At 42.8% G+C, this 19,311-nt stretch overlaps 1 protein-coding gene across 2 annotated transcripts in view; it reads right to left on the bottom strand.

Moving 5' to 3' along the window:
• The window catches only part of LOC122543371 (uncharacterized), a 79,766-nt gene extending 66,118 nt beyond the window's left edge, over positions 1-13,648 (bottom strand). Inside the window, exons 1-7 of one of the 2 annotated variants that reach the window (XM_043682019.2) lie at positions 13,424-13,648; positions 9,864-10,076; positions 8,325-8,341; positions 1,178-1,210; positions 779-811; positions 622-675; positions 232-333 (exon numbers count right to left, since the gene is read on the bottom strand). In XM_043682019.2, the coding sequence (XP_043537954.1) occupies positions 232-333; positions 622-675; positions 779-811; positions 1,178-1,210; positions 8,325-8,341; positions 9,864-10,076; positions 13,424-13,517 (546 nt within the window). In that variant the 5' untranslated portion in view covers positions 13,518-13,648. The remainder of the gene's footprint in view (positions 1-231; positions 334-621; positions 676-778; positions 812-1,177; positions 1,211-8,324; positions 8,342-9,863; positions 10,077-13,423) is intronic. The other variant, XM_043682020.2, reaches the window with a different exon arrangement.
• Between the last annotated feature and the right edge of the window lie 5,663 nt (positions 13,649-19,311).

Here is a 19,311-nt window from a genome sequence, read left to right as displayed (position 1 = left end):
CATGTGTGTTTGTACATACATGACTTCAGTGAATGAGACAGCTTGACTGTTAATGATGGTTACACACTGCACAGTGCCCATGTTATTGGAATCACTGTCACCTACATCTTAAAAAGTCATGGAGTGGAGAGAATAGAAACTTATATGAAAAAAGGATACGATTAAGACTCGAGAAGTAGAATAAATTGTGCAAGGAGCAAATGAAACTCCTGTCAGTTCAGTGATACTTACTCCGCCAAAGTCAGACATGCCGGATGATCCAGGTGGTCCGGGTGGGCCAGGGTTTCCAGGAGTTCCAGGTTCCCCATCTCTACCACGGGGACCAGGCGCACCCTGCAATGAGAATGAAATAGAAGACAAAATTCAAATCATGCACAACAAACAGCAAACTTCTCACGACTGACTCCCAGTTGGAGAAATGCGACCTTTACACGTACAAATCATCTCAGTTCAGCTCTCAGCAGCTGCTGTTCCAGAGACACGTTTTTCTGATTCCTGCTGCAGTCTCGAATGCTGGAACACATCTTGCTAAAGACACCCTGCTAAAGCCTAAAGTTACGACACTTGCGCAGAACCATAGAGTCAGAGACGATGAAAAATAAGTGTATTAAGTTCACTCACGGCTTCACCCTTCTCTCCACGTGGTCCCCTTAAGCCTTGCTCTCCAGATGGTCCCTAACAGAAAAACAATGCACAAAAATTGAGGTTTAGAACACAGTCTAAAATGCTAACATCATCAAAGAGTAGAAGAGGGAGCCTTTCCATATGAAGTGCTTACCTGTGGGCCTGGAGGTCCCCTTGGTCCTACAACCTGGGACAAAGAAAGAAAAGGTAAATGAATATACATGGATTCAATGTTTGCAATCTTATTGAGACTGAGGGAGTAGTATTTCAGCAGTAAATAAGATCCTTAAAAATCAAACATTCAAATACTTAAAATCAATATTAGTGCTTAATACCAAAGGTGAAACTATTCCAAGGATGTTGAGCCAAGTCTTCAGCAGCTTAATGTGTAGCACTTTAGTCAATGTGGGGATCTGATAAATGCTGAAGCAACCACAGCCTGAACATGCCTATTCTTTTCACCTTGATGGTAAGGTGAAAGGCTGGGCCCCAGGTTTAAGCAGAGAAGTTAACAGAATTTCCAGTGATAGTTAAAAGCATAATTGCAACTTACATCTTTAATGTCCCCTGGTTCACCTTTTTGTCCCTAAATTGATTTGAGAGAAGAAAAGAGTCTTTAATCTGGTGAGTAGAAACAATGTGAAACAGCTTAAATCTTATTTCCTCATGAGCACTGAACAGTATATATGTATGTAAGCACACGGTCAACGTTTATATATCGGACTGTCTAACCAGCACTTTCACCTGTGGAATTCACATCGGCAACACAGGTTCACTGTTGACAAGATGAGGATTGAAAACCATGCAATATGCTAACCAAAGGATGATTTGGAGAAGGTTTCAGAAAGATCGATGAAGCTAAATTGGAAACTATTGGGGTATGATCAGCCAGTCCTGTTTTCACAAGTTGAATCTTGTGACCTATGGAAGAATAAGGTAACCATGTGCAGAAGGAACAAAGGATGACAGTTTTACTACTATACAATAGGAAGATAAGCAACAAAGTTTTTTTTTGTAAGAATTGGAGTCTGATGATTTGAACACAGAAGAATGTTTGGATAAATGATCAACTTTCATGAATAACAGTGATCAAACAGTTGACTTGTGAAGTGTGGACATATATTGATAAACTTATATACAGTGAAGGTAGTTCCGTAGAGGAATGCAGAATGGAATTCAGTAGATTGTATACAAGACTGCAGCTGGGAATTTCTCAGTCTGTGTTGCTATTTAAATTATTACACTATGCTAAAGTAGCAAATGTAGCCTTCTAGTTTTGATGGGAGTTAAATTTGTAGAAAGACACACATTGCTTGGACAAATTTCGGAAGCAATAAAAAATATCCATGAAAATCATTCAAGGTGCAAATGGGAAATTGGCCAGACAACAGAAAAGGGCCAATGAGCTGGTGAGACCAGCCAAACACAGTTCACAGGAAACAATATCAAAGACAAACTTTAACCAAGAGAAATGAGAAAGAAATGCTTTTGAAAATTTTAAAAAGTGAAGAGAATTTAGGAGTTATAGTAAAAGACTGAACTCCATGAGTGCAGAGAGTGTGGTCATTTGATGTTTTAGATGTGATTCAAAATACTGTTAAGCCATGAACTGTCCCAAATGGTATAATAGAGCATTTAACACTAAACATGAAGTGCAAGATTCAGAGGAAGAAGATGGAGATATGGATAAAGCGAGATCATATTGGTCACAAGAAGTTTCAGTGCAGTGATGAATGTGTTGGTGCCAGTATCTTTTAATTGTACAGTGTTAGACAGTGGATGCACATCTACAGTGCTCAGAATTGACTGGTCGGAATGCTACCTAGACTCTGGGTAATAGGGATTACAACAAAGTTAAGAATTTGTAAGTTCCACCAGAATAAGGCTTGGAGATGATAACATATTAATATCCTTAAGTCAGCCAGCAGTGAAGAAAGTGAGAACAAAACTGGACATGGAAAATGTTAAAGATTTTGTATTTGGAAAATTAGCAAATTTGCAATTCACATGGTCTGAACACTACTGTATTCCTTTAATAGAACATATCATTCCTTCTCTAACAGCACTGTGGGACAATTTGCAGTATATAGACTGCAGCAATTCAAGCAGGCAGCTCACCACCCCTATCTCCAGGGGAAACTAGGGAAGGGCATTAAATGCTGGCCTGTCAGCAACACCCACATCCCACAAATGAATCAAAATGAGAAAAGAACATCTCCAATGAAGAAATTAAAGAAATGTTGGTGACATCAGGTGGTAGAAATGTCGAAGACAAAACGTCAATTACCTTAAAATTACACAGGCAGTTGATTCCATCCACCTTCTAGAAAGTTAAAGTCTTTCGCAATGGACCCAGAAATAAGGCAGACGGAGTATGAAAAGGAAAGGCTATGTGATAGATGTGAAATTTGTAAGCAGCACTGAGGGACACTGTCACAGCCTTTAGTAAGTCTGCCCTTAGCAAGGGATTTTAATACAGTAGTGGCTGAGATGTAAAAGTGTGGAATAAAGTAAAAAACAATTTGTAGAGTTGGAAATCGGATTTCATGACTTAATAATAATGCGTAATAAAGATAAGAAATTATTGTGGATAAAGAAATTGAAAAGTAGATCGGGACCAGACTTGGACCCCCAAACATCTCACTGATAATGGGGAGGTGTTTGTTAATGATGCAGACAGATATTGTGCAAATATAAACAGAAAAGGTATTGGCAAGGAGCAGAACACTCTGCTAGCAATGGGGCATGTGAAAGGAACCATGCAGTAATAGACAAAATGGTCCTTAAAGCTTTGACAGATCAGCCCAACTGTAAATTACCATCCGCACAAGTGTGGGTTGTTTGTGCTAAGAATTTGCTGCAGATGGTGGGAGGATGTAATGCAGATCAGTTCGTTTCTCGTAGGAATCCTAATGTCCTATTGGTAATAAGTAATGAGCCCCCAGCTGGGCAAAGGGCTACAATTCACTCGACTTTTTCAGAGTATTTGACTGCATTGCTTGCACATCCAAATGCTTTTATTAAAACCAAAATCTCAGAAAGAATTTGGTGAACTTTCAGAGGTGAGCAGAAACCGGTTTCAATCAGGGAGATATGGTTTATTAGAAAGAGGGGGGGTTTGAAGAATGGAGAGGCCTGGGGACAAATTACCGGCAAAGACAGAAAAATAATAACTGTATACAGCACAGGAGAAGGACTGTGTGGCTACACGCTTATTATAAATTTGCAGATTTAAAAAGAATTAAAGAAAGTAAAGAGGAGTTAGGTACTTTTCAGAACCAAATGTTGCACAGCTACAAGGATTAAACTGTCACATTGACAGTTTGTGACAATGGATAGATCAGTTTAGGTCAGAAGAAACACTACAACTGGAAGTAAAAATGATTTTTGTCTAAGAATCAGAGCCTGATGATTTGAACACAAAGGAACATTTGGATAAATTACTAACTTGCATGAATAGGTTTTATCAAACAGTTGATTTGCTAACTGCTTATGAAACATGGCCATATATTGACAAATTTAGAAAGAGTGTAGAGGATTGCAGAATTCAGTAGATTGTCTCAAAGATTAGAGACTGCAGCTGGGAATCGCTCCTGTGTTTGCGTTTAAGTAATTAGACTTATAAAAATGTAGTTTTGACAGTTAGATTTGCAATAAACACACACTGCTTGAACAAATGTTGGAGGCATCAAAAGTAATTCCTTGTAAAGCATTCCACTCCAGCAGTGTTCATGGTATAAATAGGATCATTAGTTACAATATAGAGGACACAAAGTCGACGTGTGGATGAGAGAGTCTATCTAGACAGTGGTTACAGCAGACAGTATGAATGAAAGGTTTTAATCAAGAGGAATTAGAAAGAAATGCTGTTGAAAATCTGAATAAGCGTAGAGAACGTGTGCCATATAATGAGAAAATGAATCCCACAAGTATCCAGAATGTGGTCAATTGATGCTTTAGGTGATGATTCAAAATATGTTAAATCATGAACTGTCCCAAACAGTATAAGATAATATTCTAAACTAAATATAAGATGGAGGATTCAGATGAAAGAAATCAAGATATGGATAAAGACAGGTCATTGTATTGTTCATGAGAAGTTTCAACGCAGTGGTGAATGTGTTGGCATCAGCATCTTTTAAATGTGTAGTGTTAGACCGTGAATTCACATCGACAGTGTGCGGAAGAGATTGGCCAAAATGCTACCTAGACTCCAAGTACTAGGCATTAGAGCAAAGTGAAGGAATTTGTCAGTTCCACCAGAATAAGGCTTGGGGGTGATAACACACTAATATCTTTAAGTCAGCCATTAATGAAGGAAGTGCAGATGGAACTGGTCATTGAAAATGCCAAAGCATTTGAAATATTTGGAAAATTAGTGAATGTGTAATTCACACAATCAGGACACTACTGTATTCCTTTAATGGAACATAGCAGCTCCACCGAGGAATATAAAGAAATGTTGGTGACATCAGGTGGTAGAAATGTCGAAGGCAAAACATCAATTACCTTAAAATTACACAGGCAGTTGATTCCATCCACCTTCTAGAAAGTTAAAGTCTTTCGCAATGGACCCAGAAATAAGGCAGACGGAGTATGAAAAGGAAAGGCTATGTGATAGATGTGAAATTTGTAAGCAGCACTGAGGGACACTGTCACAGCCTTTAGTAAGTCTGCCCTTAGCAAGGGATTTTAATACAGTAGTGGCTGAGATGTAAAAGTGTGGAATAAAGTAAAAAACAATTTGTAGAGTTGGAAATCGGATTTCATGACTTAATAATAATGCGTAATAAAGATAAGAAATTATTGTGGATAAAGAAATTGAAAAGTAGATCGGGACCAGACTTGGACCCCCAAACATCTCACTGATAATGGGGAGGTGTTTGTTAATGATGCAGACAGATATTGTGCAAATATAAACAGAAAAGGTATTGGCAAGGAGCAGAACACTCTGCTAGCAATGGGGCATGTGAAAGGAACCATGCAGTAATAGACAAAATGGTCCTTAAAGCTTTGACAGATCAGCCCAACTGTAAATTACCATCCGCACAAGTGTGGGTTGTTTGTGCTAAGAATTTGCTGCAGATGGTGGGAGGATGTAATGCAGATCAGTTCGTTTCTCGTAGGAATCCTAATGTCCTATTGGTAATAAGTAATGAGCCCCCAGCTGGGCAAAGGGCTACAATTCACTCGACTTTTTCAGAGTATTTGACTGCATTGCTTGCACATCCAAATGCTTTTATTAAAACCAAAATCTCAGAAAGAATTTGGTGAACTTTCAGAGGTGAGCAGAAACCGGTTTCAATCAGGGAGATATGGTTTATTAGAAAGAGGGGGGTTTGAAGAATGGAGAGGCCTGGGGACAAATTACCGGCAAAGACAGAAAAATAATAACTGTATACAGCACAGGAGAAGGACTGTGTGGCTACACGCTTATTATAAATTTGCAGATTTAAAAAGAGTTAAAGTAAGTAAAGAGGAGTTAGGTACTTTTCAGAACCAAATGTTGCACAGCTACAAGGATTAAACTGTCACATTGACAGTTTGTGACAATCGACAGATCAGATTGGACAGTCAATATAAGGCCATCAGGTTCCAAAGGACAGAAGTCAAGCATTTCCCAGAAGGAGTCAGTCAATGGAGAATGTGACTATTTTAAGTAGATCAGGGAAGGCCTTTGTGAATGCTGGATGAGTGGACAAGATGAGGGGCAGGACATTAGGCCTGGAGTTTGGAAACGTGAAGGACAAAGATGGAAAGCAAAAACATTCAGTGTAAACTCAAAAAGAGGTTCCAGCAGCAAAGATGCTCCTGGAAAGAGACCACAAACCGTTGAAAGGAATCATAATAATAGGGGAGAGGGGAGGTCAAACAGTAGCAGTCCAGAACTTGAGAGAAGGCAAGGTAAAGAGGTGACTTAACAAGGTCATGACATATAGTAGAAACAAGGATTACCATCAGGAGTAGAAACCCATGTAATTAGGAAGTCTTAGTGGCCAAGAACATACTATAAGACAAATTCATAAAACCTGCCAAACAGTAAGAATGAACAAGCTGGAGAGAATTCAGGATGTACACAGGGGTGCTAGATAGGGGGCAGTCAGTTCCACCACAGCAATGATAGGATCAGAAAAGGTGTCACCTGAAGGAACGTCTCAGGCCAAAGCCAGGCTCATGGCGTAAAAGTTTTGAAAACAAAACAGTGGGCCAAGATAGAAGGGCAGATTCACCAATAGCAGAAAAGGCAAGTTTGAAGATTTTCTTGACTTTGTAAGGAACAACTGGTTGGGAATGTAAGTCCACCCCATGGTGGAAGATATTATCTAAGTGAAGAAACTATTGAAAACATTTTAAAAAGGGAGCATTGTGTTTTGAAATGCTTGGAATTTCAATGTGCAAAGAAATTCAAGTTTAGTTCTTTTTAAATGTGTATGTATTGATTTATTTAAAAGAGGGAATCTGTTGTTCTCTATTAGGGTCTGAAGGGATGCCTAAATACACTGGAGATTAGGAGAGAGAGAGATATATTAAATAAGGTTTAATGGAGTAAAAACTGTGTGTATAGGTATGAGGAGCAAGTAAATCAATGGTATTCAAATTTGTGGTGTGTCAGCTAGAAAGAATACTCCAACTAGAAAAGTATATGACGGAACTCTGTCTTGCCAGCATTTAACCTTTGTGCTTTGTGCTGAAGTCAGGGGCAGTGATTGTCCTTGGGGTGTTTTCAGGGACTTTGCTCAAAGCTGTGTCTCACCTCAGTTTAGGACATTTTTCTTGGAATTAAATTGTGCATGAACCGGAAATTTCTCATGATTTCAGAAAATGTTGAAAATGAACAATATTGAACGAAGGTAATCTTCACGTGGTGTACATTGGGATTGTTCCAGGTGCACTGACTGTGGATAATGTTACAGTCTGTCTTTTGCACTGCAAAGTCCCTCAGGCTAACATTTCATTAGTCACCTGAACATTTAATTCATTCTGACTACACATCTCTCCATTCAGCTGGATAGAATAAACCTGTTCCTCAACTCCTGTTCGCAAATTGTAAACCTTCTGGAAAATATGAATTGGGTATGATCACCAGTAATGAGAATGAATTGGTATCAATCTGGATCATAACAACCAAGATATGAAAATCATTCCATCTCTAAAGTTTCGTGGTGGAGTGGCTAATAGGAACTTTTTTCATAAGATCATACACACTTAATCATCACCTTTACACATTTTAAAAGGCCTGACCCAAGGAAAGGGGCTGTTATTCTATCTAGTGGGGCTTCTGCCATCCTTAACTCTCCATAACTTGAACACTTTGGGGCTAAGTGGTTAGCACTGCTGCCTCACAGCACCAGGGACCCGGGATCAATTCAGGCGACTGTCTGTGTGGAGTTTGCACGTTCTCTGTGTGGGTTCCTCCAGGTGCTCCGGTTTCCTCCTGCAGTCCAAAGACATGCAGGTTCGGTGGATTGGCTGTGCTAAATTGCCCAGCATCCAGGGATGTGCAGGCTAGGTGGGTTAGTCATGGAAAATACAGGCTTACGGGGATAGGGTAGGGGGATGGGTCTGGGTGGGCTGCTCTCAGGAGAGTCGGTGTGGACTCGATGGGCTGAATGGTCTGCTCCCATACTGTAGGGAATATATGATTCTGCTTTACATTTCAGTACATGTCAACACAAAAGTAATTGAAAATGAGATCTTACCTTCGGACCTCTCTGCCCTGTATGTGAGGGGAAGAAAAAGGAATAAAGTTTACACAGTGATTTTCATAAGAGCTCTATCAACATTTAAAGATACATCTTTCACAGGTTAACAGGGGCTACCTATTGGGGTCGAGGTACTCAATTAAAATCCCAGCCTTTGTTTCCAGCACCAGACTGGGGCAATGCCAAGCACAGAGAGCCTGGCATGTGCCTGCACTGGCACTAAACTATGGCTGCAATGTGGGTCCAAATAACTCTGTAATCAGCAGGGAATTGTCTGTCAAGTGCTCACGATTTAGTACAATAAAACCAGCAAGCACATGTTGGAATGAAAACAAAAAACTGCGAGCATGACAACCTGTTAAAAGCAAATTATTCAGGAATCATTATTCCTCCAGCAGAGTGTCTTTCTTTTCTGAGAAAAGCTTCTTAAATCAGCGTTTGTTTTGGCAAAATAAATAAAATAGCTCAGTCGGTATTAAGATTTGGCTGGATAATAAGCAGAATTGAATATGAAACATTACACATTTGCAGCGAATACTTCTTTTAAAAAGGCATAATCCGATTTCAGAAAATCCCACACTCCTCTTTTAACTCTTTTATTCACTGGCACCAGCAGTAAGAAAGATTCAAAGATGTTTTGCCCATGAAATCAAAAAAAGTGCAGTTCACTGGTGTGACATTCCAAGTAGCAGCAGCAGAACTCAATGCTGCAAAACTTTCCGATTTGCACACATTGGAAAAAGAGGGGAAATAAATTCCGAATTTTTACCTTGATACCCAATTAGCAGAGTATCATGGAAATGTTTGGCTGTGTGGAATTTGGCCAATCGTTTGCAAGTAGCATTGATGTACAGATGTTACTGTGTTTACAGTCCAATCTGTTCCCAAGAGAATGGAAATATCTGGAGATTTTTGTTTCAATGTTCTGAATCACCAGATTAGATTGAACTTGCCGGTCAAACAAAACAAGATCAGCAGGGGAGATGTACAATGCATCCGCTGAAGTAAGCTACTAAATAACTTGTATTTTTGGTGGTGGAAGCTTTAAATGGATGGATCAGAAGTTGTGGAACAAAGAGAGTTCTCTCTATCTTTATAACCTGACCCAAAGTAGTGATCACTTGAAATTTGCTTCAATCGGCTTTCTGACATGAAGACAGGGATTGCAAAGTGGTAACACTCAGCTGGTACCTGCAACCCACTTGTGATCTGCTGCTTATTAGATAATCGGCAGATGTGATGCACAGAGTAGGAAAATTCCCAATGAATTGCAAGCATGTCAATTTCTGATTTGATTAAAATGAGCAGGGCAAGCTTGCGAAAGCTGATCTGGATATCTTTGAATTGACTGCAGCAATGAATAAAATGACAGCAATAGAGAAAGTGCAAGAAAAATACAGATTTCACCTTTTGCTTTGAAAACACAGCAACCATTGATGGGCAAACCTTCCCAGGGGGGACCACTGTGGTTGTGCCCATGAATGGGACCTTTTATATAGTAATTTATTTATATAGGGAAAAAAATAAATAAATTACGATCGCTGAGAGCAGGACGGTCTTTCAGACAGACAGGGCAGCATTCTCCAGAAGGAATCTCGGGATTAGGGCAATCTTTAAGATCTTCGCAGATTATCTCGTCACAAAGGATAATCCCAGAATCACAGACACAGATTCTACAAGGCTCGGGTTTCCACACATCTTTGTCACTGTACATGTGCCCATCTTGTAAACAGTTCACTTTCAGGTCCTCTGTAAGCGAAGGGCGGGCGGAGAGGAGAGAAAGAGAGGGCAAGAAATCTTTTAGTCATGAATAACAGACTGATACACAGGATAGAACATTCACGAGTTTCTCTGCATCTCTATTGGATTTAAAGATTTCAATGTATTCTTTGTCCACACTTTTCAGGCTAGTCACATTGCAATAAAACAATATGGTTGCACCACAGGAATTTATAAATATGATTAAATATTGATGTGTTTACACATATATAAAACATTACATACACGCATTTAAACACAAATAGTTAGCAATCGATTATCTTACTGATGCATAATATTCAATATCCAAATGTTCATATGTTAAGTTCACAACTTCTAAATGAAAACAGACACAAGAGATTATCAATGGCTAGAACAACTGATTTAAAATCCATGAGCCTATTAGGTACTTCTTTGACCTGGATTAGCTATTCTGTAACTTTCAATCAAAAATGTATAAAATAGGAGTATACGCACACAATTGCCAGCAGATGGCACTATTGTATTACTCCAATTACATTGAAACTCCGCATATAAAAAACCCAATAAAATCGCGACCATAAAAATCAGACTTTGCAATTCCATTGTTAAAACTACTCGATTACATTTACTAAACCTGACTACAAAGTAGGAACTTAAAAATCTAATAAACGGTGCTGTGATCAGAACTCGGGAAGTGGTTTGTTAAAGAATATTAAATGTGGATTTACAGTGCAAAATGTTTTAAACGGAGGACCCTTCCCGAAACCGTATCTTACAATTTTTAAGACATGCCAATATTAGGTAATGAATTGCAATGACAAGTATGGAAGGGGCTGTCTGGCTTCTGCAGTGGACCCAGTTGCTGATTTGGGATCAGCCTCCCTGCTCTGTGTGAGCCCGGTAGACCCTCAGGTTGAATGAATAGATCTCATTCTCAATTGACACACACACACACAGCGGCTGATTCACAGCCCACTGTCGGAACCAGGTTAAGCAAATAATAAGGGGATTGCAATCAATCCACATACACACACAGTCTCTCCGGGCAAACAGCAAGGACACAAAAGCATCATTCAGAAACTGCTTCCATCCAGCTCCTGCTTGCATTCCAACATTTCAGAAAGACAGGACTCACAGTTAACCTGGCGTTCTGAAGACACCTTCAATGAACCTCTATTTCCAACTGTTGACATTTCTATACCATTTTTCAATTACCTATCTGTAACTGGAAGTCCCTTTCACCGTGTCTGGAAAGGCAGTGAGAGGTTTATTTGTTCTGAATATCCATGCTGACTTGGGGTAAAAGACCAGCTCACAGTGTCAGAATCTCTGGGTCCCAGTTTGGAATGGTTTGAAGGGGGTGGACACTAATTCTGACGGCGGGACCGCTTTGAAGTTATTTCCTCTCGCAGTTTCCCAACTGAAGTCCTCCTTTGTGTGGTGGGACTCAGCAGAGAAAGGTCTGATCAGGAAGCTAGTGTTTTCTAACCGCACTTCCAACACAACCAAACGGGTTTTATAAAGTGGAACGCCACTTTAATGTATTTTCAAACCCACCTGAATTGCAGTTTTGCAGAGAACTATAAGGCTCAAATTTACAAACAAGTTCCCCTCCCCCCGCCAATCCCAAACATACACACACTTCTCTTTGAATTCAGTTTCATTTACGCTCCCAAATTCAAGTCTTTGATCTCACAATCAGACACTGCACTCGGTTCAGTGCTGGTGAGAGGGCTTTCAAACTTCCTCAAGTAAGGGGGTGGGGGCGGCTGGAATATTGGTGTCTGGAGCCTAGTGAGTGTGGACTGGTTGTAAGATGATCGAAGAGAGAGTGATAGACTCCCCTTGAAGACCAAAGACAGTCAGGAGAGAGAGAGAGAGAGACCAGACAATATCGAGTGACACTGAAACTTGTCCTTTCTTGTTAGCGGGCTCTGTATTGTTGCTCTCGGCTGGGACTGTTTCAGAGCACATTTCAAGATGAATAATAAGTGGTGGATTAGTCTAAATACCCCAATCGGACTAACAGGGACAATTATGCGGTAAAAAGAGAAACTCATCAGTGGAACCGCACAATTTACTGTGGTTGAGACTGCCAGTGGGATTTGTGACCAGTCGACTGAATATTCTCTCTCCCTCTCTCTCTATCTCAGGTTGTTTCTTCCCTTCAAAACTCTAACTTCTCTATAAAATAAAGCCGTAACATTCCACCGTAAACCCTGCGGAATTTTACAATAATATTCAACTTGCGCCCATGCTCTTCAGGCGTAATATTGACAGCGCCTAGTGGCGGACTCGGATTGTCTCGGCTTCCCTGTGCACCGTGCCAGCCAGGAGTGTTTGATCCCTCGTCTGGGCCTCTCTAGAGGAGGTGCCTCGCCACCATCCCCTCCCCTCCCCCCCCCCCCGTCCCCTCCATTCCAGCCAGCCATCAATCTCCCTTTGCAAATGCTCTCTCTGCTCACTCGCCATCCCAGTGGGAAAGTTTGGGCTCTCCCTCCACCCCCCCCCTTGCTTTTCTATCTCTTACCAGGATGGGTGCCAAGCGAGGAGCAATTGCTTGACTCCAAAGACTCCCCCCCCCCCCCCCTCCCCCGGGCAATAGGAACTACTTTCCCAGCTCCCTCTGGTACACTTGAACGTGCAAAGATCCAAATGCCTGTATCTTTTCTGCTCAGGTTACAGCAGTACCGTCCTGCTCCCTTTACCCTCAGTAGTGAAGCTGAAGAAATTCGCTCCAAGTGAATTTGCTGAAAAAGCATCTTTTACCAACGGGTTTGGTCTTCCCAGCCCATCAGGACGCTTCGCAAGAATACCAATTTGGGGTCAAGCCCAACCTTTCCATGGCCTGAGGTGAATTTGGAAAAATGTGGACGGTGAAATCCTTACTAGGTCGGGGGAGGCTCATTTACTAATCTGCATATGCCTGCCCCCGCTCCCCCCGACATCGAACTGGGCAAATCCTGCTCCTTCAGAAGTCCTCCCCTTCTCTCCACTTAAACCCCAGCATCCCATCAAAGGGAGTGAGGGGGGGGGGGTGGATTGAATTTCTAAACTTTCAGAAGCCTTCAAACCAACACAGATTTCCCCCTCCCTCCCCCCCCCCCCCCCCCCACACACATGACTTTCACTCCCGCAAACACTGAGCATGAAGAATTTGACCTGAAGATGATTTCAGAGACAGTGCAAATCTCTCTCCCTCTCGCCTCCAGTCCTACTCTAGTCCAGGCTCGGTTTGCACCCGGAGTTACTGTGCAAGCGTTCACCTCACAAGCCCAGCTGATTTGGGAGGGGGGTGTTGGTGGTGTGTGTGTGTGGAGGTTCTGAAAGAATGATAACAGAAAGATCAGACTTACGGATATCTCTGTCTTGACATCTGCCAACAGCAACGAGGAGTGCTTGCACTGCAACAAGCAGTAATAATGTCCGCGAATCCAGACGCCTGAACATGTCTAAATATTAGACATGCAGAATGTGTTAATGTGGAGAAGGAGTCCCGCAGTTACGGCGCCGTCATAAAGTCAAGCTCGGACCGGGCGAAGGGCAATCAGGTATCCAGCAGCGCTCTGTTCTCTGGCCCTGGCACCGCAGGTTTTAAGTCCGCTCTCCCTACAGTGACTGCGTATATCCCCACCGCCAGGAGATCTCCACCCCCTTTGCCCACCCCCCAGCCAAGCTGGGAACCCGCCCTCCTCTCCCTCCCCAGCTAGCTCTCCCCATTCACCAGAGCCCCTCCTTCCTGGCCAGCCAGATCTCCAACCCCCACCCCCTTCCCAAATACTGTCCCTTTTCTTCACAAAGTTCGGTGAAAGAAAATTCAACCTGAAGGTTGCGATTGTGCTTATTTTGTTTTGAATATAGACACCTTGCGGTTAAGGGGGCAAGTTTATATGAATGCCTCGAGATAGCCACGTTGCGGAGTCAGTTTGACCTTCCACCAGCACCCCCTGAAAGGGTATCAGTTTAGCGGGATGCTGAACCTTCCGTGGATGGGGTTGGTGGGGGGGGGGGACTTCTCGCCTGAAGCGGTTCGATTCCCTGGGCTCTCCGCACAAGTCTTTGTCATATCGAACAGGAATGTCTTCTCAAGCGACTACAGTCCGAGTCAAACCCAAACAATTAATTCAGTAGTCCCACTCAGCTTCATAAATTGCATGTCTCTATTGTGTCGCGGTGAGTTAATGTTGCAGGTCGGGGTCCTCTCTCTCTCTCTCTCCCTCTTTTACAGAATCGACACTTGGGGCAGTTTCCTTCGGAAATTGTGAAGTTTGTCGCGTTCAAAAGCTAAACGATGTCCGGCTTTATTTGTTTTTTTGAGTTGGTTTTAACAGCCAGAATTACTTTTTGTGCACTCTCCCCCCCCCCCCCCCCCCACACACACACAAAGCCCCAATTTCTGAGTCCGGGCTATTCAAAGACATTTCTTGGAGGTGAGCTGTCGGGCAGTTCCGCTTCTCTGAGAGTGAAGGGCTCCCTTGCTCCAACTTGGAGGAACCCTCCCCAGGACAGAGTCCGGGTTTTACTGCTTCATTCGCTTGGCGCAGTGTGTGTCTTTTTTTCTAGCTATGATGGGGTGGGGGTTAATTTCCAGAGGTTGTGCTGGGAGTGGGGGGGGGGGGGGGACTGTTCAGCTCCGGGACAGCCGCCGCGGAGATGCATGGTCTCCTGGGGGAGACAGCTCCGCGTTGCCCGCCGCTTGCACAGGGCGCTCTGGGCTGCTCGGGGTCACACACACACATGGAAACCTCAGCAGGTCTGCCAGCATCTGTGGAGAGAAAGGACTCGCTGCTCGATGGAGATTGTGGGTCTTTCCACCTCTGCCTGTTTCTCTCTGCAGAAGGCAGTGTAGTGCGTGGGCCCTGCCAATCAATCCCCTTCTCAACTCCACCACACTCTCAGGGTAACGGAGCCCTCTGCAATTTACTCCGGCCAAGCGCATCCTAGCCGCAAGCTTTTGTCTGAGTGAGTGGCAGCTTTCCCTCGCTCGGTACCGATGTCGTGGGGGTGTTTGGTTCTGAGAGAATGGGATGTCTTTTTCACCCCCGGAGTATGAGCCTGTCCCCAGTTATCTCCGTGCTGGGGAGTGGGGATGATTGACAGCTGTCAGTCAGACAGAAAAAGCAACCTCTTGATGGGACAGCGCCGGTGGCATTTCACCCAATGGGCGCCCGAGGGGTCCAGTGTCCTCACCTGATTGGTCCAACGGGCAAAATAGAGGCAGTTGTTACATGCAACGGCCAGAGCGAAAGTGGGAGACCGAGAGAAAGAGATTGAAGGAAAATAACAGATGCGAAAAAGAATTAGAGAGCCGCGGGGGGGGGGGGGAGGGAGACAGACATAGAGTGAGGAAAGGAGATAGAGACAGAATGAGGAAAAAGAAAACGAAGATTGACAGGGACAGAGAGAGATGGGGAGAGACATAAAAGGGAAAGAGAGAGTGACAGGGACAGAGAGATGGGGAGAGACATAAAGGGAAAGAGAGAGTGACAGGGACAGAGAGATGGGGAGAGACATAAAGGGAAAGAGAGAGTGACAGGGACAGAGAGATGGGGAGAGACATAAAGGGAAAGAGAGAGTGACAGGGACAGAGAGATGGGGAGAGACCTAAAGGGAAAGAGAGAGTGACAGAGACATGGGGAGAGACATAAAGGGAAAGAGAGAGTGACAGAAACAGAGGGATGGGGAGAGACATAAAAGGGAAGTAGAGAGTGACAGGGACAGAGAGATGGGGAGAGACATAAAGGGAAAGAGAGAGTGACAGGGACAGAGAGATGGGGAGAGACATAAAGGGAAAGAGAGAGTGACAGGGACAGAGAGATGGGGAGAGACATAAAGGGAAAGAGAGAGTGACAGGGACAGAGAGATGGGGAGAGACATAAAGGGAAAGAGAGAGTGACAGGGACAGAGAGATGGGGAGAGACATAAAGGGAAAGAGAGAGTGACAGAGACAGAGACATGGGGAGAGACATAAAGGGAAAGAGAGAGTGACAGAGACAGAGGGATGGGGAGAGACATGAAGGGAAAGAGAGAGTGACAGAGACAGAGAGTTGGGGAGAGACATAAAAGGGAAAGAGCGAGTGACAGAGACAGAGAGATGGGGAGAGACATAAAGGGAAAGAGAGAGTGACAGGGACAGAGACATGGGGAGAGACATAAAGTGAAATAGAGAGTGACAGAAACAGAGGGATGGGGAGAGACATAAAGGGAAAGAGAGAGAGACAGAGACAGAGAGATGGGGAGAGACATAAAGGGAAAGAGAGAGTGACAGAGACAGAGAGAGATGGGGAGAGACATAAAGGGAAAGAGAGAGTGACAGAGACAGAGGGATGGGGAGAGACATAAAGGGAAAGAGAGAGTGACAGAAACAGAGGGATGGGGAGAGACATAAAAGGGAAGTAGAGAGTGACAGGGACAGAGAGATGGGGAGAGACATAAAGGGAAAGAGAGAGTGACAGGGACAGAGAGATGGGGAGAGACATAAAGGGAAAGAGAGAGTGACAGGGACAGAGAGATGGGGAGAGACATAAAGGGAAAGAGAGAGTGACAGAGACAGAGACATGGGGAGAGACATGAAGGGAAAGAGAGAGTGACAGAGACAGAGAGTTGGGGAGAGACATAAAAGGGAAAGAGCGAGTGACAGAGACAGAGAGATGGGGAGAGACATAAAGGGAAAGAGAGAGTGACAGGGACAGAGACATGGGGAGAGACATAAAGGGAAATAGAGAGTGACAGAAACAGAGGGATGGGGAGAGACATAAAGGGAAAGAGAGAGAGACAGAGACAGAGAGATGGGGAGAGACATAAAGGGAAAGAGAGAGTGACAGAGACAGAGAGAGATGGGGAGAGACATAAAGGGAAAGAGAGAGTGACAGAGACAGAGGGATGGGGAGAGACATAAAGGGAAATAGAGAGTGACAGAAACAGAGGGATGGGGAGAGACAAAAAGGGAAAGAGAGAGTGACAAAGGGAAAGAGAGAGTGACAGAGACAGAGGGATGGGGAGAGACATAAAAGAGAAGAGAGAGTGACAGATACAGAAAGACAGAGTGGGAGGAGAGACAGGTAGAGGAATAGAGAGACAATGTGAAAGAGAGAGGCAGAGATACTGACAGGGTGAGAGAAAGTTTGTGTGAGGGTGAGAGAGATTCTCACATTTTTAGGGTCAAGCTTTACAGTTTAGAATGGAGGAATTGACAAATAATTAATCGAGTTCATAATAAAGATTGAAACTACAACAAAAAAGCAACACAACACACCTGCAATGAGAAATAATATATTTAAATGTTTTGACAATAACAACCCTTTATAAGAAATTAATGTTGATTGATAAACAGGGCCCTTTAGGAAGATTCCAAACAAAAGGACACACGGTGGATATTGTAATCACAGAAAGACTGAATTTCATCTACTAGAACTCAGCCCCCACATTTTAAACAAAACCGAAAATGCTGGAGAAGCTCAGAAGATCTGGTACCATTTGTGGTGAGAGGAAGAATTAACATCTCGAACTCTTGCTTCGAACTGTGAAAAGTGAAAGATGCAGTCACTTCAAAGCGAAGGTAAAATAAACAAAAGGAAGGTCTGTGATGGAGGGCAGGAGAGATTAAAGGACAGAAGGTGCCAAGCCCAACGGAGTGGTAAAGAGACAAGAGACAAATGATGTCTCTCCAGGAGGCTGCCATCTGAAAGCTAAAGGAGAACAAGAGTAAAACCTGGAAAGGAAAAGGAAGCAAAATGTTTGAACTCAGTGCTGAGACTGGAAGGCTGTAGAGTCTAAGTCCAAGGTGAGATGTTGTCCCTTAAGCTTGTGTTAGGCTTCATTGAAACACACAGGCTGAGGATAGAGGGGCCAACATGACAGCAAGGTGGAAAATTAAATAAATTTTCCAATCCACCTGCAAAAGCTCCTGAAGAGATTTTGTGCATATGATCATCCAACCATATGATTTAACCAACTCATCACATATAGCAAACATGATTGTCACTGTCACAAAACGTAACCCTTCTTGTCATAATACTGTTGATTTATAATAAGTTCATTGTCATGGCAACATTTTTTGATTGGTTCAGAGTTATTCTGTTGCAAGACAGGCAACAAAGTTGAAAGTAAAACTGAAAAAGAAGGCTGATGATGTTTGCCAGCAGCAAGATTCAGTTACTAACCAGCAACATTTTGAACATGTTAGAGGGAATTGAAGAGGTTAATAGAGGAAGCAGAGAGAGTATGAGAAAAGATTAGCAGACAACATTAAACTGAACCCTAAAACATTTGCCACTTACTAACCAATCAATACTTTCTTCTCAGGTACTACAAATTGTTGTTCCCTGTGATTGGCATTCTTGTGATTCTGCCCTGTTGAGTCAAAGATAGAAAGCTTCACTTGTACCTCTTTCTTTCAATAATACCTAACAAATTTTGCCCTTTACAATTACAACATTTAAAAGGCATCTGGATGGGTACATGAATAGGAAGGGTTTAGAGGGATATGGGCCAAATGCTGGCAAATGGGGCTAGATTAATTTAGGATATCTGGTCAGCATGGATATGTTGGACCGAAAGGTCTGTTCACGTGCTGTACATTTCTATAACTCTGTGACATTTTCCAAACATGAAAATGCAAGCAGTTAACTGGAGAGAATGTTGGACCTATTTAGAATCTCAGGTATAATGGTAGAGGCTGTGGTAAAGGTATTAAATTAATGTTTTGCATAAGTTTTCACAAAGGAAGTGGATGATAAAAAGTTTACATGAAAAGAGGGGGGCAAGTTTTGGACAAGATAATAACAGAGACAGACGGTGTACTAAAATGCCTATTACTGAACGTTGGAATGCCACCTGGTCTGAATGGAATGCATCCCAGGCTCCAAAAAGAAGCAAAGGTAGACAGCACAGAGGCACTGGTCACAACCTTTCAGGCCTCATTGGAATCAAGAGCAGCGCTGGAAGAGAGGAGAATTGCTAATGTTATATCACCATTGAAGCAAGCAGAATAAACCAGGTAATGACATGCCAGTAAGCATCACATCAATGGGAGGAAAGTCATTGGAAATCATTATTTGGAACAAAATAAACTTTCATTCAGAAAATAATGAATTAATTGAGCATAATCAGCATGGATTTGTTCAATAAAAATTATGTCACACTTAATTGAATTCTTTGTTGGGGCAACACAGAAGGTTACTCAAGGTAGTGCAGTAGATGTTGCAAATCTGCACTTTTGGGAGGCATTTGATAGGAGGCGAAT

Source organism: Chiloscyllium plagiosum, unplaced genomic scaffold (genome assembly GCF_037043375.1).
Source record: "Chiloscyllium plagiosum isolate Xiang-an unplaced genomic scaffold, Cpla_swu_hap1 HiC_scaffold_53X, whole genome shotgun sequence".
In the NCBI taxonomy this organism is placed as follows: Eukaryota; Metazoa; Chordata; class Chondrichthyes; order Orectolobiformes; family Hemiscylliidae; genus Chiloscyllium; species Chiloscyllium plagiosum.
Note: the sequence above shows the minus strand (reverse complement) of the source record. Positions and strands in the feature narration are given on the sequence as shown.